This window comes from Rhinatrema bivittatum, chromosome 12, assembly GCF_901001135.1.
Source record: "Rhinatrema bivittatum chromosome 12, aRhiBiv1.1, whole genome shotgun sequence".
NCBI lineage: Eukaryota > Metazoa > Chordata > Amphibia > Gymnophiona > Rhinatrematidae > Rhinatrema > Rhinatrema bivittatum.
This window is the reverse complement of record NC_042626.1, coordinates 15,599,844-15,627,373: the sequence shown is the minus strand read 5'-3', so window position 1 is coordinate 15,627,373 and position 27,530 is coordinate 15,599,844. Positions and strand designations below refer to the sequence as shown.

At 49.2% G+C, this 27,530-nt stretch overlaps 1 protein-coding gene across 9 annotated transcripts in view; it reads left to right on the top strand.

Annotated features, from left to right (window-relative positions):
- Positions 1-27,530, top strand: part of NAV1 (neuron navigator 1) — a 290,127-nt gene that overhangs the window by 253,722 nt on the left and 8,875 nt on the right. For 7 of the 9 annotated variants that reach the window (XM_029572140.1, XM_029572137.1, XM_029572134.1 and 4 more), the window contains 11 exons: positions 6,675-6,758; positions 7,420-7,531; positions 8,081-8,202; positions 17,585-17,769; positions 18,480-18,696; positions 23,498-23,681; positions 24,304-24,401; positions 24,665-24,760; positions 24,954-25,119; positions 26,236-26,471; positions 27,030-27,184. In XM_029572140.1, the coding sequence (XP_029428000.1) occupies positions 6,675-6,758; positions 7,420-7,531; positions 8,081-8,202; positions 17,585-17,769; positions 18,480-18,696; positions 23,498-23,681; positions 24,304-24,401; positions 24,665-24,760; positions 24,954-25,119; positions 26,236-26,471; positions 27,030-27,184 (1,655 nt within the window). The remainder of the gene's footprint in view (positions 1-6,674; positions 6,759-7,419; positions 7,532-8,080; positions 8,203-17,584; positions 17,770-18,479; positions 18,697-23,497; positions 23,682-24,303; positions 24,402-24,664; positions 24,761-24,953; positions 25,120-26,235; positions 26,472-27,029; positions 27,185-27,530) is intronic. The other 2 variants (XM_029572139.1, XM_029572138.1) reach the window with 1 other exon arrangement.

The following is a 27,530-nucleotide window of genomic DNA, read 5'->3' as shown; positions in this document are numbered from 1 at the left end:
GCTGGAGTCTCAGATTGTTGTGCCCACCAGATAAAATCTACCACATTGCTGCCTGCACTTCCAATTGGGATATCTCCTTATCTAAACAAGTGCATCCCGAGGAATGTAAAGTTGGAATGTCCCCTTGTGATAGATACTCCTCCATATCCATATTCTGACTATTACCATTGGCACTGTATAACTCGGCATAAAATTGTAGGAACCTTTCTCTGATTTCTTTTGTACCTGTTAATATATTTCCTTTTTTGTCTTTAATTTTTATCACATTATTTTGAGTTCTAATGGCTTTCAGTTTTTGAGCCAATAGTTTACCAGCCTTGTTCCCGCCTTTGAAGAATTTTTGTTTGACCTGATCTAACTGGAATGCAATAATTGCTGAGTCTGTGTTAGCCAATTTATCCCTTAAGCCTTGCAGTGTACGCCAATGACATTGTGAGGGTGCTTGCTTGTGTAGTTTTTCCGCAGCCCCTATCTGAGACAATAAACTGCTTATCTCTTTTTCCTTCTGTTTTTTGACATAGGAGGCTCGAGCAATCAGTTGCCCTCTGACCACGACATTCAGGCCCTCCCACAGCGTCCCCAGGGAAACCTCACCATTGTCATTAAAAAGCATATACTCCCGCATATTATCCTCCAGGGTAGATACTCTGGATCATCCAACAGAGAATCATTTAACCTCCTATACTGTTGCCCTCGGTCTAGAAAATGAAATGATATGGTGACCCATACTGGAGCATGATCTGACCAGGTTATGTGCTCTAGCTCTGTTCTAGATATGCTATTGATCAATCCTTTATCCACCAACACGAGATCTATTCTGGAGTATGTGGCATGTAGGTGTGAGTAAAAGCTATAATTTTTAGATTTTGGGAACCTTGTCCGCCATACATCAAGCAAATTTAACTGGCCTAGCATCCTCTTGAAAATCCTGCGCTCTTTGCGAGATACTAGTGATGTTCCCCTGGAGTTACCCAAGGAGGGATTGAGAGTCATATTGAAATCTCCTCCCATCAGAATCTGCCCCTCCGCTACATGTTGCACAGTCTCAGTGAGCGATTGGAAAACCTGCCCTTGTTGTTTATTCGGTGCATAAACAGTCACCATACTGAATATATGGCCCCCTAGCGAGATTACCAATATTAAATACCTCCCATCTGGGTCTCTGACACATTTGATCTCATTGAATATGAAATCTTTCCTCAGAAGGATACCAACTCCTGTGTACTTGGACTGCTTGTGGGCCCTGGCCCAATACTGGTGAGGGTACTGAGGGGATCGCATCAAGCAGGTATACCGGTTAGTGAGATGGGACTCATGGACCATTACAACAGCTGCCTTCAGGTGCTTCAACTCAATATAGAACTGTTTTCGCTTACAGAAGGTATTTAAACCCTTCACATTCAAAGAGATCACATTATATTCAGCCATGATGTAAGATCCTAGTTGTTAGGATACAGCTCATTAATAATATAACCCGGGCACATGGTATCAGCAAGGCCATACTCTTCATCATGGTTACCTGGGTTTCTGAGTTGGGATACCAGTGCGTATGCCATAGTGAAAAAGGACACAGATGTTCAAGATATACAGCAACGACAGCATAAGTACCCCTATATCGTACCTGGCAGACCACAGCAAGACCTCCTCCCCCACTCCCCTGTATTTTCCCTTGGCAGCCGTCTCCATAGAGAGGGCTGAAAGTGGGCATGAGAGGAAAGCCAACAGGATATCATATCTACCCCGCTCAGCAAACGAACAATCCCAGCTTATGTTAATATAACGCAGAGCTGTAACCAATGCGAGCAAAAGTGAGAAATGTTAGAGAACTGTATCAGAAATCAAGTGTCCATAATGCATCCTTAGAAACAGTTTGAAACGCTCATGTATGAGCAGCAGGGGATGCCGGACTCGGTGAGCTCCTTTTTTAAGCCTGCGACCCCCTTTATCCACTCTCTGCCATCTCGGTACCTCAGGTTTGCGTGTGGTGGGAGCCGGAGTAGAAGTTTTCACATCTTGATTGGAGTAGCCTGCTTCCAGTAAAACTTTCGCAGCTTCAGATATTGTCTTGATCCGATATGTGATTCCTTGTTTTGCAAATTGTAATCTGAAAGGGTAAAGCCAGCGGCATCTCAGGTTTTCCCGCCGCAGCAGCACAATGATGGCTCTGAACCCTTGCCGTTTTCGGAGAGTAGTTGCCGCCAAATCTGCGTAGACAGTAATGGCGTGGCCATTCCACTGGATGGTAGATTGTTGTCGAGCCAATTGGTAAATCCTCTCTTTTTCCGGGTAGTTGTGGAAGCAGACGATGAGGTCCCTCGGTTGGTTTTGTAGTCGCATGACCTAGCGCTCTGTGAGCCCGATCAATCTTAACCAGGGCTCCGTTCCCCCATCTCCGAGCCCTCGACTGGGCGCAGCATGGTATCGCAGACCTGTTGCACAAGCTCCTCATAATTCTGGGGAATCCCTCGAAAACGGAGATTATTCCGCCTCGCCCGGTTCTTGATATCCTCTAGTTTCAGGGAAAGGGTCTCGCAGTGTTTGTTGCACGCCTGTCAATTCAGTGCCCAAGGTTTTACGTTCTTCTCCTTGCACTTCCACTTGGATCTGAGTTTCATCCAAGCGATGGTCTATTTCCGCCATCTCTTCCTTCATTTCACTGATGGCCGCCATAATATCTCTCTTATGGTTTTTGATATCGAGCTGGAGTTCGCAGAACCACTCTCTAAATTTGGCCCGTGTCGGTATACTGGCTTCACTGTCAGAGGGATCGGGGCAGCGCCTGAGTCGCTCTCCTCTGCCAGCTCTGCCATCTTGGGCAGTAGGGCCTCCCGATTCCCTTCCGATTTCTGATAGGAATATTGCTTGAAATCAAACATTTTTCTTTTAGATGTCATCCGCTGCTTCTAATATACAGTTAGTCAAGACCGTTCCGCTTCAAATTCGAGGATGTTTCAGGATGTTCGCTTGCCCTTGGGAGGAGTGCCGGCTTAGGCTGCCATCCACCCTGGTGACATCACTTCCTCTCCCAGTCATGCTTTTTATAACATGAATTAAATCAGCAAGTAACAGTTACCATCCAGTCCCCGCCCTCTCACTGCACTATGAATGTGTCATACAAGTAAACAGCTTTCCCCCTCATCTGCCTGCTGCTGGTGCACCCCTATGGGAGGGTCAAGGTACCCTTTTCCCCTATGGTCAGCCAGCAAAGAGGTGGCAGAGTGACGGAGAACCTGCAAGGGAGGACAGGCAAGATCTGGGCAGCACCCATGCAACAGTACTGAAGCAGCCTAAAAATCCCTTCATCTCAGTATCGGAGAGACTGCTAGAGATGGAAGGAATGTGGGATAGAGGATGGGCAGAGGTCAGAAAAACGAGAGAGAGAGAGAAATGGGTGGGGAGGGCTGAGAAGATGGAGAGATGTGCTGGGGATGGAGGACAGAAAGAGAGAGAGAGGGAAGGACGGAGTCAGAGAAAAAGAGACACAGGTTTGTAGGGCCAAGACACAAGAGGTGAAACAAGCAAGCGATTCACAACAAAGTTTAAAAAATTGCTCATTTTGTTTTGTGAAAAGGATATTGGGTCTCTGTGATTACAGTAATAGCTGATACTGCATTGTTATGATTGTGAGATTTTAGCACATCCAACTTAAAAAAAACAACCCTTTTTATGTTGCAGAATAGAGCATTGTACGAGAGTTAAACCAAAATCTCATGAGAGAAAGGGCATTCCCCTAATGCCGCCACCTCTCCTCCACGGCACCCCCACCACTGTCAAACAAAAAAGCCCCTCTTCCCTTTTGCTCTCCTTCCTCACTGGTGCTTCATTGCTGTCCTTTATCAGAGGTGATAGGGTGGGAGGTTTATCTCAGCGATTAATTGAGGATGCCAGATGGAGGCAATAGTTCTTCCGATGTGGGTCCAGCATATGCCAAGTTTGTTCAAATCTCAACCCAGCATAGATTAATGATTATTCATTCAAAGAGCACCATTGGGCCACACAATTCACATGGTTACAGTATCCCTGCCCTAAAGAGCATACAAGCTAAATTTGTGCAGAAGGGAGGTTAAGTGGTTTGCTCAAGGTCACAAATGGAGGTTAAGTAGTTTTGTCCAAGGTCATAGAAAGTTGCAAACAAGGGAAATGAAACTGAGGGTGACCCAGTATGGAGCTCTATGGTGTACTGCTAATCCATCTATCCCCCCCCCTCCAATTCCCTGGTACACACCCTTCCTACCAGAATGAGGCAGCCAGCCCTCCTGTCTTTCCAAGGTAGTCATGGCAAACACTAACCATTAAGTGGGGTAACAGTGGTAGCATTCTGTGTCTGTTAAGCGCTGAGGACAAAGGACTAGTGATTTCACCAGTATAATGGAGAGAGCAAAGAGAACCTCAAAATTAGTGTACTCTGTTTTTATATGATAGTATCAAGATTATTTTAGCATTATGATTTTAATTTATAAAATGATGGATCATCTTGGTTTTTTTGGCAAGTTTTAGACAAGAAACATCACCAGTGTCAAATAAAAATCCATACATAGATGTTACATGGCATGCACTGGCATATGACCCAGCACAGAAAGGTGATTGAGTTAACATGAGCAGTAAAATGCCATCGACAAGGCTTGAGTCAGAGCAGCCCAAGGGATTCAAGTTTATGGAAGAAGTCTTGAGGCCATTTCTGGCTTTTCAATTTGCATTCCCAGTCCATTGTGGCCGGGCTTTGTAGTCTTGCAGCCTTAGGGACCTTCGTTTTCAGTTTTTATTTTCCTGGAAATTTCAATGTTATAAAAAAAAAAATCAAAGGAGAAATGACATTTCGCTGATTATTTTGTTACAACTTTGAAATTCCCAGGGAAAATAAAATTAAAAACTGAAAACGAAGGTCCCTATGCATCTTGCATTGGAAATCAGTACTGCAGGTGCTAAACTGCCTTGGGAAAAGGGGATTATCCTAAAGCGTACCCCTCCCCCCAGAAATTGGGCAGCCGCGTCCCATCCTCTGATCGTGTTCTGTCCAGCCACCTCTTGCTCTCGCTGTGCGAGCACTGCTCCCTCACCAATCTCGCGTGATTCGCTGAGGCAGCCTTCACTTCCCAAAGAGCGAGGATGCCATCTAGTGGCAGGCAGTGCAAGTGCAGATCTCTTGAGAGTTGCGCTGCGCTCCCGGTTTTATATTTAAAGCTCCATAAAGCAGCGGCAATAGCCAGAATCCTCTATATGGCAACTTGCCCGTATATTATTATTATTTTTTTCTTCTCTGTTGCATTGCTTATTTGGGACTCTTTCTGAGGTCTTCTTTTTCCCCTTCTTAATATATCTTAATTCTGTTGATTTTCACGCTTTTATCGCATCCCAGCCCTTCTTTTCAGCGCAGGATACTGCTCCAGATTTCACTCCTGAAATAATGCCATTCTGGTAAGGAGCACAGAGCATCCTGTGCCCAAGATGCCGCCATGGTAGAGAATGCCAACCCTTCTTCTCCTGGGACACTGCTCTGGTGAACAGCGTAGAGCCGCCTTTGCCCAGGACGCCTCTCTGGCTGGCTGCCCTCGGGGTCGCCAGCCTTCATCCATTGGAGCGGGCAGCTCTGGCTTGTCCTGGGCTGCCTAAGATAATGTAGACCCCTGGCCGGCCACAGAACACGCCCGGACTCCCCTTCCTCTTGGCTGGAGTAAGTCAGGCCAAGATCGTCATAAATTTGAATCCTCCCCCCTTCCAGGCCCTTGTGCGTTTCAGAATGGCATTGGCTTCTTCTCAAGGACCCTCCCCGGGTTTTTCTTTATTATACTAGAAACCAGTCCTCCCCCTTCTGACATCTTTCCCTCCTGATCTTCTCTGCCCATCCGCTCCCTTCCACTCCTCTACTCTCATTGTGTTGTTTTGCTCTTGATCGTCGCTGTTACTTATGACTTTGGTTGTATGTTGGGACAGACGGAGCAGCCGAGCCCCTGGAGAGAGATTTATCTCTGGCGGATGTGATGTGTTGCGGTTCAGCCCTGCGCATGTCAGACTCCTTGCACGCCCAGGGTCGTGTGACCTGGGGGGGGGGGGGGGGGGTAGTCTTAGCTTTCTTGTTGTGGCGGCTAAACTGCCAGGGGTGGTTGAGGATTTATTTATTTATTTATTTATTTAAAGGCTTTTATATACCGGAGTTCATGCACTAGTGCATACCACTTCGGTTTACACAGAACAAGGAACAGAAAATTACATCAAACAGATTGAACAATTAAACAAATATACAATTACATCCAACGATTGGGTATAAATAACATGGCTAACTTAGTAGGAACTTAGAGTTAGAGGTGAAGGAGAGAAATAGTACCAAGTGGTAATAGAACAATGTTAATAGCTAAATAATAAATATAAATAGTAAATACAAGTTCTTATAATAAATACAGGTGTTTACAGATTACAGTCTTCATGAAAAGTTTACGTCTACAGAATAGACGTAAACTACAGGATGGCTTAATTTAAACAAGGTGATGCTGTTGCTAATTTGGCTTGGGTCCTGGATTTAATAAAAGCCGCGGCCGTTGACCTTCCACACACTGGTGTGGTGATTTTCTTTGTGTGTCAATTTGTGAGGATGGAGGCGGGCTGGAGGCCGGTCCAGGGTGTCTTCAGATTAGGGCTTTCTAAATAATTCCCCCATCTTGGTTTTTTTTTTGTTTCAGGCTAACTTGGTGGCAGCCTTTGAACAGAGCCTGGTGAACATGACGAGTCGCCTCCGGCATTTGGCGGAAACAGCGGAGGCAAAGGTGAGGGAGAGAGGGAGAGGGAGTTCTCTCGTAAAAGGGGGGCCCGCTTGTCGTCACCATCAGCTGCATGGAGAACCCGTGCCGACTTGATCAGCTGTGCCGGGCCCTGTGAGGAAATGTGGACGTGCTCATCTCCAGCTGAGGTCTGCCCTCTGAGCAAGAGGAGAATCTCCCTCAGCTGCAGCAATAGTTGTACTGTCACGGTCTTTACGTAACTGCGCCTTCTGGAAAATGGCTGTGACTCTGAAGGTCATCAGTGCCATATAGACTGCTGCTTGGCATTCGAATAAAAAAATAAGCAATCTTATTTGAAAAATGGGTTATAGACTTTTGTGTTGAGTGCTTCATTTACTTCTTAAGTTCCTCACTGGTGAGATCAGCCAATCTAAACAGTCAGACTTTCAGCTTCCCTGCTGAAGTTTAGAAGATGGAAACAAATTTAGAGTGGCTCTGGGCTGGCCGACCCTGTCCATGGGGCCAGCAAGAAGCTCTGATTTCATGGAGAGTCGTGCATATGCAAATTATCCCTGTTATATAAATGTTTTAGTGCTCGGCACCAGCTTGCAGACTTGGCTTGTCCGTGGACTCCTATTCCAGCCCATGGACCTATGGTCCTGTCTTGTGGCAGTGCCTCACCTCTGCACGTTTTGATTTTTCACAGGACTCTGAGCTGAATGACCTGCGAGAGACCATTGATTTCCTGAAGACAAAAAACTCGGAGGCTCAGGCAGTCATCCAGGGAGCCTTGAATTCAGCTGACACTACACCCAGAGGTAAACGTTTGTACAATAACTGGACACGCCGCTATGCATTGTCACCATTAGTGTACTCTCTGTCAAGTGCAGAGGGCTGGACTTGTTGCACCCCGAGCCTTCACTCGCAGCTACCTGGGCGCTTTCCAGCGTCTGCACCCCTCCTCCCTCCTTCTGCTCTAACCCAGATTTCACAGCAACTGCCCTCAGGTGGGGGCCAGACGCCGTGGCTCCTTTTAGGACCCTGCACTCATGCACCATCCCATCCATTTCCATTGCTGTTGAGCAATGGCTGGGTCCCCCTACCCCACCCATGGTCTGTGAGCGCAGCAGCCACAGCTCCCTGCCAACTTGATTGGGTAGAAGCTGGATCTGAGAGTCAAAAGTCCAACTGCCTGGCGTCAATGCCACAGGATCAGCTGGCGGGCCTCAGAATCTTTCTTCTCATCGCATGTTTCCTTCACTCTCTGCTCCCCCACCTGTTGCGTATCCCGTGCATGGAACGGGCATGTAGCCAGCCATCCTACTGGTGTCCTTCACCTTCTGCTCTTTCTTCTTTCTCTGTCCCAGAGCTGCGTATCAAGAGGCAGAACTCGTCCGACAGCATCTCCAGCCTGAACAGCATCACCAGTCACTCCAGCGGTGGCAGCGGCAAGGACGCGGATGCCAAAAAGAAGAAGAAAAAGAACTGGGTGAGTCGAGTGCGACGGGGACCAGAGCGACCCCCTTGCCCGTACATCCACGGCGGGTTTTCATTTTCTCACTGGTTGCTTTGTAAGGAGTCTCGCAAACGCATTTGCCACTCACTCGCCACCAGTAACCCTTCCTGGAGGATGCGCTGCCGATAGGTTAAGCCCTTCCGGATTCCGATGGCTATCTTGCAAGTTTCGGTTTGAGCCGGCCTCTCGCTGTTCCTTCTGCCATGTCCTCCGCTGTACCTGGTAACACGGTGTTTCTCATGCTGGTCCTGGTGACCCTGCGACCAGGGTCCGGGTTTTCAGGATAACCTCCATTTCGTGCAAATCCGTCTCGTGCATGTTTGCTGTGGGTATCCTGAAAACCAGACTGGCTAGGAAAGGTTCTCCAGAACCGACTTGAGAAATACTGCGGTAACATGTTCACTGGTGTCTGTCGGAGTCTCTGTGCCCTCCCCTTACTGAAAAGAATAAATCCCTCGTTTTGCAGTCAGGGTGTAACCTCTACTCATTCTGATTTCTTTTTGCTGTTCAGATGCCTTTATCGCCACAGACTCTGAAATAATAAGCCCACCCACCCCCATCAGTGGTTGCTCTGTGAAATGCCTCTTATCCCCTCCTCCAAAACCCTAAGCAGCCTTGAAAAACACCAGCTGCCCTCTACTCACCACTGGCCGATGTGAGCTTCCAGACTGACCATTGCCCAGACCAACTCATCCATCACCACTTTCAGCTCTGCTTCTGCTCCAAATCCTGGCAATGCGCCCTCTGCCAAGGCTGCTCCTGGCCCATGCAATGCGTTCTCGGCTAGGGACGTGCGTTCGCCACATCCGTTTCGGCGAGTACGCGCACACCTCGCCAACTTTCTAATACACGGGGGAAAACGGATAGCATGCGTGTATCTCGTTATAAAAAATACACGCCTGCTTTCCGCTTCCCGCGTGTACTGGAAAAAGTCGACGGGGTAGGCACGTGCCCGCCAAAATCGTTGTGACGCATGCACATCCTTACTCTCTGCCACTCTGGGGGCTGGGGCCCATGGTGCCACACCAATGCAGCCACCAAACACGTGGCTTGGTTTGTTTTCTCTGAGCTGCGAGGTGCAGACAGAGGCCCAGAGTAGGGGAAAGGCTAGACTGGAAGGAAGGAGAGAAGCTCGATCCATGAATTTACATTATCCCGGCAACACTGTGTGTGGGTAGGACTATGTTACCCCTTCCCAGGTGGCTATTGACCGGTATTTTGGCAATAACAGTGGCCAGCACCCGAGCTGTTCCTTCACTAGCAATGGGAGAGCACTCCCCTAACCTTAACAATAAATATATCTTTGTGGATCTAAAGAGGAATATTCTAGAAGAGAGGCGAGAGAGAGAGGATATGATGGAGACATTCACTGCTATAAACAATGCGCGGGAGACAAACCTTTATGAGCAGAAATTAGGCAGTAGGGCAAGAGATCATGATAGGAGGCTCAAGGGGTTAGACTCAGGAGTGACATCTGAAAATATGTCTTCATGGAGAGTCCGGCATTTTAAGAAAACCTGAGGTGAGCGCAGGAGGGTCCTTGGCTACGAGAACGTAGCACCAGAATGCAAATTGGGCAGACAAGATGGGCCTTCAGGTCCTTCTCTGCCGTTGGATTCTGTCTTTCTGTGCTTGGGTCATGTCAGGGGAGTGGGGACGTGGGTTTGTAACTGAGCTCGCTGGTCCGGGATCGCTCTTCCCATCGGCGGTAATGCCCTGGGGCCCTGTGTTACTGTGACGCACGCTGTCTCTGTTCTGTGCCTGTTCCTTCTGTGTCTCCCGCACCTGCTGTCCCGGCATTCGGGGGAGAATGGAAGATCTCCCCCTCTGTTTCCTGTCTTTGCTAGCAGTTTCTTTTATTTTTATTTAACTATCTATCTATTTATTTATTTATTTATTTATTTATTTTTAACAAGGAAGGGTGAAGAGGTGAAACACGTGATTAAGTGTTGCTTTCTTCTGTTTTGTTTTCCTTCCTACGCTGACCTCAAACCTTTCTTTCCAGGTTTATGAGGTAAGTGCCTTGCCTAATTTCCCCAACTTCCTCTCCCCCCTCCTGCCCCCTTTTTTCTCCCTGCTACGACGGCCGGCGCTCATGAAACTGACCATCACGTGCATTCCACGCTCATTTAATGGCCTGTGAAGACGAGGCTGCGCAGTGAACTTGTCACGCCCACGTTGAGACCACAGCTGTGCCAGGAGTCAGCTGCAGGGTGACTGGGGGGCCGATACATGACGGGACAGAGCCCTCCCTGTGCTTTACGCACCGTGGGAGTTAGTGGGGTGAGATCCTGTGATTATATCACAAGATAGCACACATTCCCTGTATGTACCCGGATCAGTCCAGACAGTGGGTTGAGCCTCCTGTCCAGCAGATGGAGCCAGAGAAAAAACTGAAAGGGCATCCCATATAAGGAGTGTGCTCACCCTGCGCCCTTCAGTATTTCTCTGGTTCCAGCAGATGTGGTCAGACGAATCTGCAGTTCCCTCTCCTTAGTGAATCTTCTATTTCTTCTCGTCAAATATTTCTTTTCTTCAACATTTCCTGGGCCAAGCAAGTATTTTCTATAAAAAAAAATAAAAAAAAGGTTAAACAATGTATCTTTTCTCACAGGAGACAGTTTTGGTCTCCTAGCTCTTGTGAAGCCCTAGGGGGGATTTTTCCCCTTGATTACTTCAGCCTAGGGCTCCTTTTTCCCAGTGGCCTTCCTTGCCTAGGGGTGATACTGGTGGTCCAGTCACTCCCCCTCCTTTTCCTGTGGTGACCCCTGAGATGTGCATGCCTCGGGTCCTGTTGCAGAGACGTTGGACATTCCTCTGCTGTGTCAGGGCTCAATAAAGCCTCCTAAGTAATTCTTGAAAAAAAAAAAAAAAGGCAAAACGACTGATTCAGTTCAGGTTCAATTTTGAGGTGGAAAAGGCTATTCTTTACGGCACTTTACCGACCGGCAGGGAAAGAAGCAGCTCACAGTCTTCGTTGGCTCTCACGCTTCTGTGCGGGCAACACCAGCTGCTTTTTCTCACGATGCCGAGATCAGCGCTTTGCCTGGCCTACGGGGGGAGCCTGCTTCGTGACTCTCCCGCAATGGCTTTTGCTCAGTCTGCTTGCCCGGAGGCCTTAAAGGATCTTCAAGATCGCAAGTTGGAATTTCATCTCAAAAGGATCTTCGAGGTGTTGGCCTTAGGAGTCCGGGTGACGGTCTGTAGCAGCTTCATACAGCGGGCAAGCCTCAGGTGGGTTCAACAATTGCTCAGCACCCAGGACCTCCCGGCTGCTGAGGCCGAACAAGTGGAGCGACTCGAAGGCGCGATTGCATATGGAACTGATGCCCTTTATGATCTCCTCCGAGTGCAGGCCAGGGCTATGGTCTCCGCAGTTTCCGCCAGACGTCTCCTTTGGCTGCGTAACTGGGCGGCAGACTCCTCCTCTAAGTCACAATTGGGCACTCTTCCTTTTAAGGGCAAGTTGCTTTTTGGGGAGGTCCTGGAACAGCTTATTGTTGCGTCCATCGGTGCTAGACGGCTTCGCCCCGTTTGCCTCACCTTGTTCACGGCTCCTTCCGCTTCCCTTGGGAAAATGGCTACCGCCGCATCTACAAGCCAATCTCTCCGGCGTCCCCGGAATGGCTATGGTGCTGCCTCCCGCATGGTCCTCCCAAGGGCCTACTAGGGTGTGCGCGTGCACGCCACCCACATCTTTATTCCAGCATTGGCACGAACCTCGGGGGCGTTCCCCTCTACTGACGTCATGCCATCCGGTTATATAGCCTGTACTAAGTTGCAGCTCATTGAGTTAGCAAAGGATTGGTCTCGGCCGATCTAAGCTACTCTGCCGCTTCCATGCTGCCGCTGGAAGCTCTCTCTCTGCCCTTCGGGGTATTGCTAATCTGGGTACCCGCTCCTCGGGGGCCCTCTGCTTTATTTCAGGTGCCTTACAGGGATCAGGTACTCGCTCCTCTAGGACCTGCTCTCCCTGCCTCGGTGCCTGTACCATCTTCTTCAACCTGGTGGAATCGCATACTTACAGCAACCATCTAGTGAGTAATCTGACTCTCAGTCTATCTCATCCACAGTACTGCTTTGCTGGGAAACCTATACTGGAATTCCCCTATACCAATGGGGTGAGGAGGGTCCTGAGACTGCTACATCCAGACTACCTCACTACTGCCACCTCTGGTGGTATACTTCAAGCTGTATAAATAAAGAACTAACTCTGTGTTTGTACGTCCTGCGTTTAGCCCAGTACTGCGGCGCCTCACTGGGCTCCTTCCTGTGGGCGTGGTCATCTGCCACAGTACCTAAGAATTCACCCAAACACCGCTTAACCATAACACTTATTAACTCCTTTGGAGACAACAAGGTTCATAAGCTGCCTGAGGACAGTCTTAAACAGTCATAATCCTTTTTTCCTTCGTGCTCCCATTTCAGGGGTCAGCGCAGGTACAATAAACCCCGAGGGTCTTTTCAGCAGAATTCCTCCACCAGGTCGCAGGCATGGTCTCATTCCTTTTGGGGGCGTCGGCCTTTCAGAGATGGCAACCCTCCCGGATCCGCCACAAAGTCCTTGCAATGAGATGCGGCCGGCCCCTTCCTCCGTTCGCGCCTTAGGTGGACGTATGTCCCTTTTTCTCGAGGAATGGGTCAAAATCACTACGGATCAGTGGGTCCTCGATGTGATCAAAAAAGGTTACACGTTAGAATTTGCTCAGGAGCTTCCCGACCGACACCTGATCTCTCCATGAGGCAGTCGAAGGCGACCAGCGGTGTGTCAGACTCTCGACAAGCTCCTGGAGCTCGGAGCCATAGTCCCTGTTCCCAGAAAAGAACAGGGATCCGGCCAGTATTCCATCTACTTCATCGTTCCCAAAAAGGACTGTGCCTTCCGTCCAATCCTGGACCTCAAGAGAGTCAACCAGGCCCTCAGGGTTCCTCATTTTCGAATGGAGATCCTGAGGGCGGTCATAGCGGCGGTTCGCTCCGGGGAGTTTCTGGCCTCCCTCGACCTCACGGAGGCTTTCCTACACATCCCGATTTGCAAGGAACACCAGAAGTTTCTTCGCTTCCACATTCTGGGCAGGCACTTCCAGTTTCAGGCTCTCCTGTTCGGTCTCGCCACCGCTCCTCGTACATTCATCAAGGTGATGGTGGTGGTTGCAGCCTTCCTTCAGCAGGAGAGAATATTAGTCCATCCCTACCTGGACGACTGGCTCATCTGGGCGAAGTCAGAGCAGCGCTGTGTGGCAGCAGTCAGTCGTGTAGTGTCGGTCCTCACCTCCTTCGGGTGGATTCTCAATTACTCCAAGAGCAACCTTGTGCCCTCCCAGGTCCTGGAATTCCTGGGATCTCGTTTCGACATTTGGGTGTCCGAGGTTCGGGCACTCAAGCTCATGAAATAGATCCAGCATCTCATCTCTCTCTCGTCACCCATGGCATAGGACTACCTTAAAGTACTGGCTCCATGCTTCCACTATAGATCTAGTTCCCTGGGCGTTTGCGCATATGCGTCCATTGCAGAAAGCCTTACTAGCCCGCTGGAAGCCGGTTTCGGAGAATTTTCAGGTGCTTCTGCCGCTTTCAGAATCTACGTTCGCCACCTACAGTGGTGGCTTTCCCTCTATCACCTGTAAAGGGGTATGCCACTGGAGACTCCCCAGTGGATTGTGCTTACGATGGATGCCAGCCTCTCCGGCTGGGGAGTGGTGTGTCAGGCTCAGTCGACTCAGGGTCGTTGGTCCACGGCCCAATCCAAGTGGCACATCAACTGCCTGGAGGCCCAGGCAGCCCAAATGGCACTCAAGTTCTTCCTCCCCTTGGTCAGGCGCAAAGTGGTGAGAGTCCTCTCCGACAATGCTACCACAATAGCTTACATCAACCGCCAGGGGGGCACCAGGAGTCGCTTGGTGGTTCTGGAGGCCAGCCAACTGTTTGCATGGGCGGAGTGCCACCTGGACCACCTGGCGGCTTCCCACATTGCAGTGAAGGAGAATGTTCAAGCAGACTTTCACAGTCATCAACATCTCGACCCCGGAGAGTGGGAGTTGTTGGAAGAAGCTATGGATCTAGTAGTATGCAAGTGGGGGGCTCCTCACTTGGACTTGATGGCCACCTTAAAGAATGCAAAGGCTCCCAGGTTCTTCAGCCGAAGACAGGAACACTGCTCAGAGGGAGTCGACGCGCTGGCCCTACCCTGGCCCAGCGATGTCCTCCTTTACGTGTTCCCACCTTGGCCTCTGGTGGGAAAGATCCTCAGATGGATAGAGGTTTACAATGGGCCGGTAATTCTCATCACACCGGAGTGGCCCCGCAGACCGTGGTTCACGGACCTCATGAATCTTGCGTCAGACGGCCCTCTTCGTCTCGGTCACCTCCACAATCTCCTCCGACAAGGTCCTGTATTTTTTGAGCAGGCGGATCACTTTTGTCTAGCGGCCTGGCTTTTGAGCGACGGTGCCAAAGAAGGAGGGGCTATAAGGAGGAAGTGATCTCACTTTGATGTGCACACATAAAACCTCTACATTTCTGGCTTATGTGCGAGTCTGGAGGGTGTGTGAGAATATGTGTGCGGATGTGGAGGTATCGACGCATAGGGCCTCGGTCTCCTTGGTTCTCTCCTTCCTTCAGGTCGGTCTCTCTAAAGGCTTGTCTTTTAATTCTTTGCGTGTTCAGGTTTCCGCCCTCTGTTCCCTCTTAGGGAGGCTCGACGGTTACTTGGTGGTGGCCCATTCGGATGCCGTACGTTTTCTTAAGGGCACCAAGCATTTGAATCCACCGATCTGGGCGACTTGTCCGTCCTGGAGTCTTAATCTGGTTCTTCGTGTCCTCTGCGAAGCGCCTTTTGAGCCCCTCTGCCGAGCTACACTCAAGGATCTGATGCTTAAGACAGTCTTTCTCATGGATATTTGTTCGGCTAGGAGGGTGTCCGAGCTTCAAGCTTTCTCCTGTAGGGAGCCCTTCTTGCGGTTCTCGGTTTCGGGGGTCTCTCTAAAGACAGTTCCCTCCTTCCTACCAAAGGTGGTTTCCTCCTTCCATGTAAATCAGTCCGTCGAGTTCCCTGCCTTCTCTCTGGAGGATATTGCTAGTGCGACAGGGGGAGACCTCCGCCGTTTGGATGTTAAGAGAGCTCTTCTGCAGTATTTATAGGTTACTAATGACTTCAGGATTTCAGATCATCTTTTTGTCTTATGGAGTGGGCCTCATAAGGGGCAAAAGACCTCTAAAGCCACCATAGCTCGTTGGCTAAAGGAAGCCATCGCGTTGGCGTATATTTGCCGGGGTCGGCAGGTCCCAGAGGGTCTAAAAGCCCATTCTCTGCGTTCGCAGGCTACTTTGTGGGCGGAGAGCCAGCTGGTTTTTCTGCAGGAAATTTGCAGAGCAGCCACTTGGAAGTCGTTGCATACTTTTGCTCGGCATTACCGTCTAGACGTAGCGGCGCCAGTGCTTGGTTCTTTTAGCAGACAGGTACTCCGAGTAGGACTTTCGCGGTCCCACCCTAGTTAGGGAAGCTTTGGTACATCCCACTGTCTGGACTGATCCGGGTACGTACAGGGAAAGGAAAATTGGTTCTTACCTGCTAATTTTCGTTCCTGTAGTACCACAGATCAGTCCAGACTCCCTCCCGGTATCCTGTTCTTAAGTCCGCTTGTTATCTTCTTTCTTTTCAGCTATGGAGAATGCCTTTTCCTTTCAGAACTATTATATATGAAGGACCTTAAGGCACCGGACGTTTAAGCTGTTTTTTTGCACTGTTTCTAGTTTTTGCATTGTGTTATCCTTTTTGGATCAGTTACTTGCTTGACCTTCATCGGGTTCATTTCCCAGTTTGGTTATCTGCTTTGTTAATGTTTATACTGAGGGGCGCAGGGTGAGCACACTTCTTATATGGGATGCCCTTTCAGTTTTTTCTCTGGCTCCATCTGCTGGACAGGAGGCTCAACCCACTGTCTGGACTGATCCGTGGTACTACAGGAATGAAAATTAGCAAGTGAGAACCAATTTTCCTTTAACCCTCTTCTCCCCGGCGGAGCTACAAAACGAAGTCCTTCATATGTAGAATTGGTAGCTAATCCCTTCCGCACAGCGATTTATGCTTTTACCTTGTGGCTCATGCAACATTCCACAGAAACTTTTCGGCTGACGCGGCAGGGTCATTTCTCCATGGTTTTGAAACAAAGCTCCGTTTCTTAGGTTTGCAGTCCGTTCCCTCAGCCCTGGTATTCAGAGTTCACCCCCGCCCCTCAGGGCAGGCCGTCAGAGTAACCCAGCCTGCACACAAAACTGGATCTTGTACACCTAAACCTAAATCCATGCTACCGCACTGGGATGTAGTCTGTGAAATTCAGCCTTTGGATTCAAATTTCATTCTGTATGCAGATCAATGAGCCAAATACCCCAAAATAGATGTGACCTGTGTATGCTGATTGTTAATGGTGTAGGCAGATGAGATGGAATATTTTCACATGCACCCTAGTAGATGTTGCATGCAATAAAGAGCTTGCAAATTGAAATAAGAAAGGGAAGTATCTGATTAGCATACAGATTAGATCTGTAGTAAGCAAGCAAGATTACTAATATGCAAATTTGGTTACACAAATATATAGCATATTCATTATATGGAAATTGGTTTATTCTGACGTCCCGATTGGCTGGGTTCCCTGAGCATCACGCATGGGGTATAGCCCTGGTGGTCTGTGATTTCTTTTTGGTTTTAATTTGTATTTTTCTGCGTGCGTAATTTGTTATTATTATTATTTTTATAATGCCGACATTTTGTTGGTCAGTTGGAGGCAGAGGTAGTGTCAGGAAGCTTGGGTACCTCCCGCCTGACCTGCTCTCCCCTGCCCCCAGCTACTCCTGGTGAGGAGGGCCCAGCAGAGGGTTTCAGACCCGTGCGACGCTGGGTGGGATGGCGAGGAAGAGGGCAGGGTGAGGGGACAGTAGGGTAAAGTAAGTTTCCATATCCTGTCTTTGAAAGAAGAGCTAGGGGAGAACCCAGGAAAGGATTTATTTTTTCAAGATTATTGTAAGATGAATCTTCCCTTGATGATTTCTGGGGGGGAGAGGGAGAGCAACCCTGGTGCCAGTAAGTCGCACATCATTTCAGCTGGCATCAAACCTCATTCTGCTTGGGGTTGAAGCTACGGTTTGTGGACCTTAGTCTCCACAGGTTGAAGTCTGTCATGCGTTAATCCAGCAGAGTGCGTGGAGCCGAAGGTCCTGGATCAATCTCTGGTCCGGTTCTGCCACATTTAGAACCTCAGGAGCCAGAACTTCAGGGGGTTCTGGTGATACCTCTGGCCTTGGGAGACCTTTCTGAAGGTCCTTGTAAACAAAATATTCACTTTTGTATTTTTAATAGTTAAGGAGTTCCTTCAACAAAGCCTTCAGCATAAAGAAAGGCCCGAAGCCTGCCTCGTCCTACTCCGACATTGAGGAGATCGCCACCCCCGATTCCTCTGCCCCGTCGTCTCCGAAACTGCAGCATGGCACCGCTGAGCCTGGCACCACCTCGCCCTCCATAAAGTCCTCCAACTCCTCCTCCGTGTGAGTGAAAATGATCCCTCCACCCCCAGATCTGAGCCCAGGAGAGTTAAGTTAAGCAGGGGTGGACCTAGTCAGAGCTTGACTAGGTGTTTTTTCATGGTATTGGGGAGCCCATCACCTCTCAGAGCCTGTACGGAGCCAGAATCCCAGCATGGTGTTAGGGGTCACTCTTCCCTCTGACCTTCTGTCCTAGCATGGTGTTAGAGGGACACTCTTCCCTCTCACCTTCTGTCCCAGCATGGTGTTAGGGGTCACTCTTCCCTCTCACCTTCTGTCCCAGCATGGTGTTAGGGGTCACTCTTCCCTCTGACCTTCTGTCCTGGCATGATGTTAGAGGGGCACTCTTCCCTCTGACCTTCTGTCCCAGCGTGGTGTTAGGGGTCACTCTTCCCTCTGACCTTTTGTCCCAGCATGATGATAGGGGTCACTCTTCCCTCTGACCTTCTGTCCTAGCATGATGTTAGGGGACACTCTTCCCTCTGACCCTCTGTCCTAGCATGATGTTAGGGGTCACTCTTCCCTCTGACCTTCTGTCCTAGCATTGTGTTAGGGGTCACTCTTCCCTCTGACCTTCTGTCCTAGCATGGTGCTAGGGGAACACTCTCCTCTGAGCCAGTACTGACCCAGTGACCCAGCACAGTGTTGGAAAAACCCTTCTGAACTAGTAACAGGACTTCAAAGATGGATTTATATACATATTATTTCTTTAGGATTTTTGAGGGTAATGATGGAGAGGAACCAGAGAAGAAGGTGGTGTCTGAGCTGCGCTCTGAGCTCTGGGAGAAAGAGATGAAACTGACTGATATCCGCCTGGAAGCCCTGAACTCTGCTCACCAGCTGGACCAACTGCGAGAAACGATGCATAATATGCAGGTACTGACTGAAGTGCCTGGCTGCCCAGTGACCCTCAACGCTGCGGGTGCGCAGGTACTGGTCGAAAGTCTGGGCTTCTCAGAGCGTCATGGGGTGCATAGGTATGGCCTAATCTGCCTGGCTCCCTGCCGGCCTAGAGAGTGGGAAACACACAGGTACGGGTTGGGCGCACAGGTAATGGCTGACCCACCTACTGACCCAAAACATGGGGGATGGAAGGCAAAGGGACTCCACCCTCCTGCAGAATCCCAATCCTCTCTTAGTTCATAGATAGTATAGTAAGATCGTAAGTCAGGGCATGTTACTGCAGTGTACAAGTCCCGGATACAGTGGTGGTGGTGGTGTGGTACGTGGGAGCGCCAGGCAGCCTGCGGTTCTGTGACACAGCGCGCAGAGCCGAGAGACGTTGCTTTCCTGTACGGTAACATCCTCTAGCTGAGGATATGTGGCCTTGTGCCATAGATCAGTGGAGACCCTGTTGCAATATCCTGACCTTACACGTGTTACTTGGCTGGCATATGCTACAGTGACGTTTGGGCTCTGCTGCCACCATGCTGTGGGAGGAGCTTGTGTCCCTGGCTGTGCGGATTTATTTATTTATTTATTTATTTATTTAATTTTATATACCGGCAACCGTTTGCACATCGTGCCGGTTTACAGATAACTTAAAACAAGGATATATATAGGCAAAGCCTTTACAAGGAACATTGTGTAACCTAGAACATAGTAACAGATCAATAACTAAATAAATAGGGGAGGGAGGGGAGGGGGTGGTCGAGACAAAGGGGGGGGCAGGGGGGGTGAAGACGGAAACGTGAGGAGAAAATATGTACAGGGAAACAATGAACAAGTGGTATGTACATAGGTTGTGTGCAATATTTGAAAATGCGCAAGGGCAACAGTGAAAGGGGTAAGAAGATATGTACGGTGCTAATAAGAGATAGATTATTGTGTGCATGATAAGTGAGGGGTTTGTGGTTGTCTTGAGGGGATGGGTGTAGGTCCTGTGGTAGGGGTGTTAGTACTAGTACTAGATGGAGGTTGGGTTAAGGTGTTTATAGGTGGTGAAGGTGATTGGGGGTATGCTTGGAGGAAGAGCCAGGTTTTGAGTTTCTTTTTAAAGGTGGGTGTGGAGGTTTCGGTGCGAAGGTCAAGTGGCATGGAGTTCCACAGGGAAGGGCCTGCGAGGGAAAGGGCCCTATTGGTGGTGGAGATGAGTCTTGTGGATTTTATAGATGGGGGGATAAGAGTTCCACGAAGGGAGGAGCGTGTAGGTCTTGTGGAGGTACGAGGGAGGAAGGGTGGGCTTAACCAGTTGTAGTGTTCATTAGTAATACTTTTGTGGATGAGGGTAAGGGTCTTGTATAGGATGCGTGAATGGATGGGCAGCCAATGGAGGTTGATGAGGGTGGGGGTAATGTGGTCTTTCTTCTTGACATTAGAGAGGATGCGTGCAGTAGCGTTTTGAAGGAGTTGGAGAGGTCTGAGGTGGGTGGCAGGGAGTCCAAGTAAGAGTGCGTTACAGTAATCGATTTTTGAAAAAATTAGTGATTGGAGTACTGTGCGGAAGTCATGGAAGTAGAGGAGGGGTTTGAGTTTTTTGAGGGTTTGGAGTTTGAAATAGCAACTGCTAACGATAGATTTGATATATGGTTTGAAGGTAAGTTGGTTGTCAAGTATAACACCCAAGTTTCTTGTGTCGGAGATAAAGTTAGGAGTCTGAAGCGTGGAGGGACAGGGTATGGGTGCATGTTTGGAGGAGATGAGGAGGAGTTCAGTTTTCTGAGGGTTGAGGGCTAAGTGCATGTCGGTGAGAAGTTGGTTAATGGAAGTGAGAATGGTGTCCCATCTATGTAGAGCAGTGAGTACAGTATCTGTGAAAGGAATGAGTATTTGCACATCATCTGCATAGATGAAGTGTGTAATACCAAGGTTAGAAAGGAGGTTTGTGAGGGGGAGCATGTAAATGTTGAATAGCGTGGAGGAGAGGGAGGATCCTTGGGGGACGCCACAGTCGAGATTAACAGGGGGGGATGTGAAATTATCAATGAGGACTGTGTAGGTGCGGTTTTGGAGGAAGGACTTTATCCAGGAGAGGGCAGTACCTGAGATTCCTATACTGGTGAGAGTGTTGATAAGGATGTTATGATTTACAGTATCGAAGGCGGCGGAAATATCTAGCATGGCAATGAGATAGGATTTACCGGCATCCATTCCTTTGATGATGGTGTCTGTGAGGGAAAGGAGTAGGGATTCGGTACTGAGGTGTTTACGAAAGCCATGTTGTGTAGGTGGGAGTATGTTGGATTGTTCTATGTGGTCAGAGAGGCGGGAATTAACTAGTTTCTCAATGATTTTGGAGAGGAAAGGGAGATTGGAGATGGGACGGAGGTTGGATAGGTTGGAAGGATCAAGGGAGGGTTTTTTTAGGATAGGTTTGACCACAGCTTGTTTCAGGGAGTTGGGTACCAGGCCGTGTTCCAGGGAGCAATTCACGATTTTGGAGAGTGAGGTGGCTATTGTTTTAGGAATAGCGAGTAGTAGTTTAGTAGGGATAGTGTCTGAGGGGTGGGAGGAGGGTCTCATCTTTTTTAAAATGTTTTCTATTTCTAGTGTTGAGGAGGGTTCAAAAGAAGTGAGGATGTTAGGTGTGTGTAGGATGGAGGGGGTTATACTGTTAGTGTTGGGGGAATTTTTGGGGTTGGGGGTAAACTTGGCGGTGATGTTAGCTATTTTGTTCTTAAAGAATAGGGCAATATCATGAGATGAGAGCGGTGGTTGGGCCTAGCTATTTATTTGGTTACATTTCTAATTCCCCACTTCCCAAAGGCCCATGGTGAAAACTACATAACCCGTGACACAAAATCCATCATGAAATGACATCAATCCATGACATATATCACAAGACAAATCATATCCAATTAAATAATATATGAAAATGAATGTTAAACCTTAATCTCTCATAGATACTCCAAGATCAGTATAAATTCTCTCAAAATATAGAAAATCGAATGCCCGTGCTGTCATATAATTCCTAAAAGTCAGATGTTCAATCATATTCAGGTATATTAATATTTAAGTTTCAGGAAAAGCAACATGAAATAAGCACGCTATCACCTGTTTCCTAAAAGTCAAATATTTGGTCATTTTTCATAAATATCTCAGCAGAGCTCCCAAAATGCCCTTGCCAAAATGTCCACATGGGGGGGTCACCAAAAAACCTTCTGGAGATGACCGGAGCATTCTTTTTGCAGCAATTAAAGTTAATTGGATAACGATTATGGTCCCCCTTATTTTAAGGCTCTAAAAATCCATGAAAGGATTTTAAACTTGCATTAACGTTCAATTGGTGACCAGTGTAAGGCTCTCGGAGCTGGAGTAATGTGATCGCATAACCTTAAATTCAGTAGTGCACATGCTGCAGAGCTTTGGACTAGTTATAGCCACTGAAGCTGTTCTTATGGAAGGCTTACGCATAAAGCATTATAGTAGTCACAACGGGATGACACAGAGGCAATGGAAAATGCGGGAGGCGCTGGGGTTTTCCAGGCTCCACCAGCGGCAGAAAGATGAGGCCGGAGCTGAGGGTAGGAAGGGTGTGGGCATGAATTAGAGGAGTTAGACAGGAGGGGATAGGAGAGGAGGGGTGAGAGATTTAGAGGAGGGAACATGGGGCGGGACAGCTGGAGAGTGATGGGGAAATAGGGTGCACATACACACAAAGAGCCTTCACATCCCTCCTCCCCTACATTTCCACTGCCCCCCGCCACATTCCCAAACTCATCCCCTTACAGGCACCTGCTCAAACACCCTCTCCACCCCCCACCTACACCTACACCAAGAGGAAACGGTGCTCTCCCCCGCACCACACATTCCCCCCTACCTACCCACAGCATGCACACTCCTCCCCCATAGCCCTATCGACCCACACCCCATACACACTCCTAGCTCCTTTCCTCCACCCCCACACACCTGGATCTCCTGTAACACGTGCACGTCTGGGGGGGTCACGAAACACGCTCCTTGACGTGGGCATGCAATTCTAAATTTCTCTTTTTGGGGGATTTCCCGTAACGTGCTGGCATGAACAGCCAGGAAAATAAAAAAGAGAGCAGCAGGGTCAGAAGTCTATAGCGCGCTCTCTGCCCTTCGTTTCCGTAGGTCATCAGCCTGCAATACCTTATCGGTCACTCGCGCCCCAGCCATTCCTTGCATTTCACGTGTAGGCAGGAGCTTGGGGTGCAAAGCGGAGAACGCACCTGCAGGGTGAGCGAGTGAAGCGAGCAGGGGTGCTGCCCATACTATACACTAAGCTTATATAAAATATATGACCAGGAGAGGCAGCAGTGTTTGAAAGAGAGAAGCTCAATTAATGTTTCCAGAATGGCCCATCTGGTTGCACATCTGCCGTCATGTCCCAGGTTACCCCCTGCGGGCCCTGGATCCAATGGGTCCCTGGGCACGGATTACCCTCATCAGTGCTGAGGAAGTGGTTGATCCCTAATATTATGAAGAAGGAACCAATCGAATCTCCTTCAGTGAAATTCTTGTTCAGTTCCGAGCCTTGGGTTTCGGGGAATTGCAGGAGAGGCTGCTGACAGGAATGCTGGGTTTTATTATTGACTAGTTCATGATATCACACAGAAGGTGGGTGTGGGTTTCATCTATTTATTTATTTAGTTCCTGATCCTGCAACACCCACGGCTGAATTTCGATTGCTTTCCCCTAATCCCCCTCCCCCCCAAAAAAAACCCTCTTTTATAAACAAAGATATGACTTGCATTGCTTTTCTCTCTCTACAGCTTACTTTTTGGGTCACCAGGTTAACCCCTTGTACTCTGGATTCCCTTCTCAGATGGAGGTGGATATCTTGAAAGCAGAGAATGACCGCTTGAAGGTGGTCCCGGGATCTGGCCCCCAGCCAGACTCTACCTCAGCGGCGCCGATGGCCTCATCTGTGACATTGTCCCCGCGCCGCTCCGCAGGGCTCGCCCTCACGCAGTCCTTCAGCCTTAGCTTAGGGGAGACTATGGAGAAAGGTACCGTACCCGGCTTTTGATGCTGACACGTGCAAGGCAGCAAAAGCCTTGTCATTACAAAGACTGTGCAGTACGATGCCACATGTGCTACAAAGTCATGTGATTAGATGATGCAGATGTTAGTGTGACCCACACCGGGTACGCTATGCACAGATGTTAGCACAGAACCCCGGGTGCGCTATGCACAGATGTTAGCACAGAACCGCTGCTTGTGTGGTCACTGCTCCTTGCTGCCGCTTCTGTTAACCCCCGCGCTGAGACGGTCCAAAATCTGTCTGCCCACCAAGGAAGTGCAGAGGTGTAATACTAACTCCTTCCTTTCCTAACCAAGATCGAGTTTGTGAATAACTTATTATTGGCATGCCAGTGAAGGTGACACTTATCCTGTGTGAGCTCAGGCATGTCCATGCAAGCTGTGTGATTTACACGTGGCAGAGGGCTATCGTGCAGGATTTGCGCATGCCCAGCTGGCTCCAGTTTTACGTGGTGTATGCGTGAGCATGCTCTTATGGAGGGGGGGCCTGTCACGGGAGCACAGAGGGCCCTGTCCCTTTCTCCTGGCGTGTGCGAGGAGCACAACGTGACCTGGGGTGGTTCATCTGTACTATTTTTTTTTTTTTAGACCTGTCACCAATGGACGCCATGGGCAGCTGCGCCCAGAAAGAGGACGTCACCGTGCGGGTGGTTGTGCGCCTGCCTTTTCAGCACATCCTAAAAGGGGTAAGGGGGTTGAGTGGTATGTATGGAGGGTCGTGCCCAGGAGCGTTTTCTCTCACACGCAGCTGCATGCTGAGAGCTGTACACAGATACAGCCCCATCAACGCATGCTGATGGAAACACAGACATTGCACTGATATATGCACGCACAATGCAGTGTCAGGAGCAGCAGGGAGTTATTGCATAAAGGGGCCCAGACACGTCATCCCCAGTGCCTGGAAACAGGGCATGGCGTTGCTTACAACATGCATTGATTTGTGCTCCAGGACTTGAAACAGCAGGAGTTCTTCCTGGGAAGTGCCAAAGTCGGCTTGAAAGTGGACTGGAAGGCACTGGACGAAAGTGTGCTTCAGGTCTTCAAGGTATAGCTTCTCCCTCTTTGCTTTGCTTTTCTCTCTCCATTGTGTCTCTCTCGCCTCCTTAAGGGCTCTCTTCCTTCCCCCTGCTATGGCACTTCCACTCTCTGACACAGCGCTGAGAGTTCATCTGTCTGTCTGTCTGACATGGGAAAAGTGCATTTAAAGAGATTCTGCCACTTTCTCCCCCTCCTCCTAGGACTACATTGCCAAGATGGATCCTGCGTCGACACTGGGCCTGAGCAGCGACTCTCTGTATGGTTACAGCTTGAGCCACGTGAAGAGGGTGCTGGACACGGACCCTCCCGAGCTGCCTCCCTCCCGCAGCCTGCGGACCAGCACCGTCATACCTGTCATGCTGAAAGGTGAGTGCTCTCATCATGGCAGGGCTTCCTGTCTTTTCTAAAGTGTGATCGGAGGCCCCGGCCGGCACGGTCATCGCTATAGAAAGAATGCATTTATATAATCGTCCCCTCTGGCTTTATCTTGCATCTTCAGGAGTCAAACTCTGAACAATTTGTCAAGCTCCCATTTGAAAATCCTAAGACTTTTTTTTTTTTTAAATTTTAAACATGAAAGCCTAAGAAAAGCCCCAAAATGATTTGGGGAAACTTGCCTCTTCCTCAGTGGTGCAGTACAGACCATTCTCCAGCCTGCTGTCTCCCACTGCAGAGAAGAGAAGCAAGGTCATATGTCATGTCAAGTGATACATTTGGAGCTATTTTTTCCATACTTTTCAGCTCTTCTCTCTCCTCCCAAATTATTATTGTGCCCTTGGTGAACTCTGAAGTCGGCCCAATGGTTTAGAGAGACCATATTCTCCAGTGGAGAGTTACCCCTCACCCCTTTGCATGGCTAATTAGAGAGAATTAGGGCATTCTCCTAGCATCAAGGGGATTACTAGCTGATTCCAGGCTTTCAGTGCTAGGCTGTGCGTTCCCTAGTGTCGGCACCAGCCTGCAGTGGCCAGTGGGATGTTTAGCACTCAGCTCCAGCTGGACTTCGAGACTGAAACATTTAGAGTGAATGTGCAGTGGAGCAGCACATTTTTGGCTTGACGGCATGACAGAGCTGATGGGTTGGGGGGAGGTGAATTATGTATAAGCCATCGTCAAACCCGCTTGTGCAGTGGGAGCCATCAGTTAGGCAGTGATTGCAGTGCAGAAGAGAATGGAACAGGATCCTGCCACTTATCAGATGGATAGTTGTTGCTGACCTGGATTTCTTGTTCCATTCGAACTGGCAGCATGGGGGCGACGGGCTCTCTTTCTCTGTGCCCATGCCCTGAGCTGTTCAGCCCTAGAGGTGACAGGTTCTGGATACCTGTGCCCGTGTCCTGAATCATTCAGGTCCTGGCAGAAGCTCACAGTTTGCTCTAGTGGGTGTTGTCTGTGCAAGCTGCATAAAAGCAGTCACTAAAAGTTGCTTGGACTGCCTGGGCTAATGAGTGGTCATGCAAGGCGGCGTGTTTTCTCTCCCAGGTCTTAAGGAGAAGTGCGTGGACAGTTTGGTCTTTGAAACCTTGATCCCCAAACCCATGATGCAGCATTATATCAGCCTCCTCCTCAAGCACCGGCGACTTATCCTCTCCGGACCCAGCGGCACAGGCAAAACTTACTTGACCAACCGCCTGTCCGAGTACCTGGTGGAAAGGTCAGGGCGGGAGGTCACAGATGGTATCCTCATGACATTCAACATGCACCAGCAGTCCTGCAAGGTAGGCGTCAAAACAGCTGGGGAAATAGTCGTGACAGCTGCCCCAGTCCTCCCAGAGGGCGGAGGGCTACCACAGCAGCAGCGAGAGGCTGGAGGAACTCGAAATGCACTCTGATAGGAAGGAGGGATGGGGGAAGGCACAGGCTAGAAACCTTCCTAGATTTGGCAAATTTCAGCGACAGAATTTCAAGGGCAAGGGCTCATGATATGAAGCTGGAAAGAAGCCTGGTAGAGGGGTGGCAGTGTCTTGGAATAGCCTACCAGCAGAGGTGGTGGACACCAGTAATGTGACAGAACGGTTTGTGCCCTGCCGAAGGCGGTCACTGCGGTGGCTGGGTAGGGTTGGAGTTGGGGGGGGAGACACCAAGTAGCAGTGAATGGCAGCTCTTAGCGTCCAGTTCCAGCTGCCAGGTCAACAGCCATAGAAAAACTGGCTAGCAATCGTTCCTGGGGGGGGGGGGGGGGATTCTTGCATACATCCGATCTCCATTTTAGACATTAGGGGAGCATGGTCATCTCTTCTGCCTGTTAAAGGGTATTCCTTTTGCCTTTCTTCCAGGACTTGCAGCTCTATCTCTCGAACTTGGCCAATCAGATTGACCGGGAGACAGGGATTGGAGATGTGCCCCTGGTCATCCTTCTGGATGACCTGAGGGAGCCGGGATCGATCAGCGAGCTGGTGAATGGAGCTCTGACCTGCAAGTACCACAAATGGTAAGGAGCAGAGCAGAATCAGTGTGCAGCTGGGCCAGCGCCAATAGAGCAGCCAGGGCTGCCACAGTAACTGGTAATCAGATTAATCTAAACTGGTCGTTTCAATTATTTTCTAGAGGCCAAAGCAGCAAAATTTGTTTCCATTAGTATTTTAAGCTACATCCTCCACCTCCCCATCTTCTTTAATATACCAGTAGCAGGCACTGTTTCCCTTTGTGCAGCACTAAGTGTCTGGCAAAAACAGGGCTCGATCTGACTTTTGGGTTTTGATATGATTGATGCTTTTCTGCCTACACTTCAGAAAGATGTTCTAGCCCAAACAGAGGTCCTACTATCTACAGTGTGC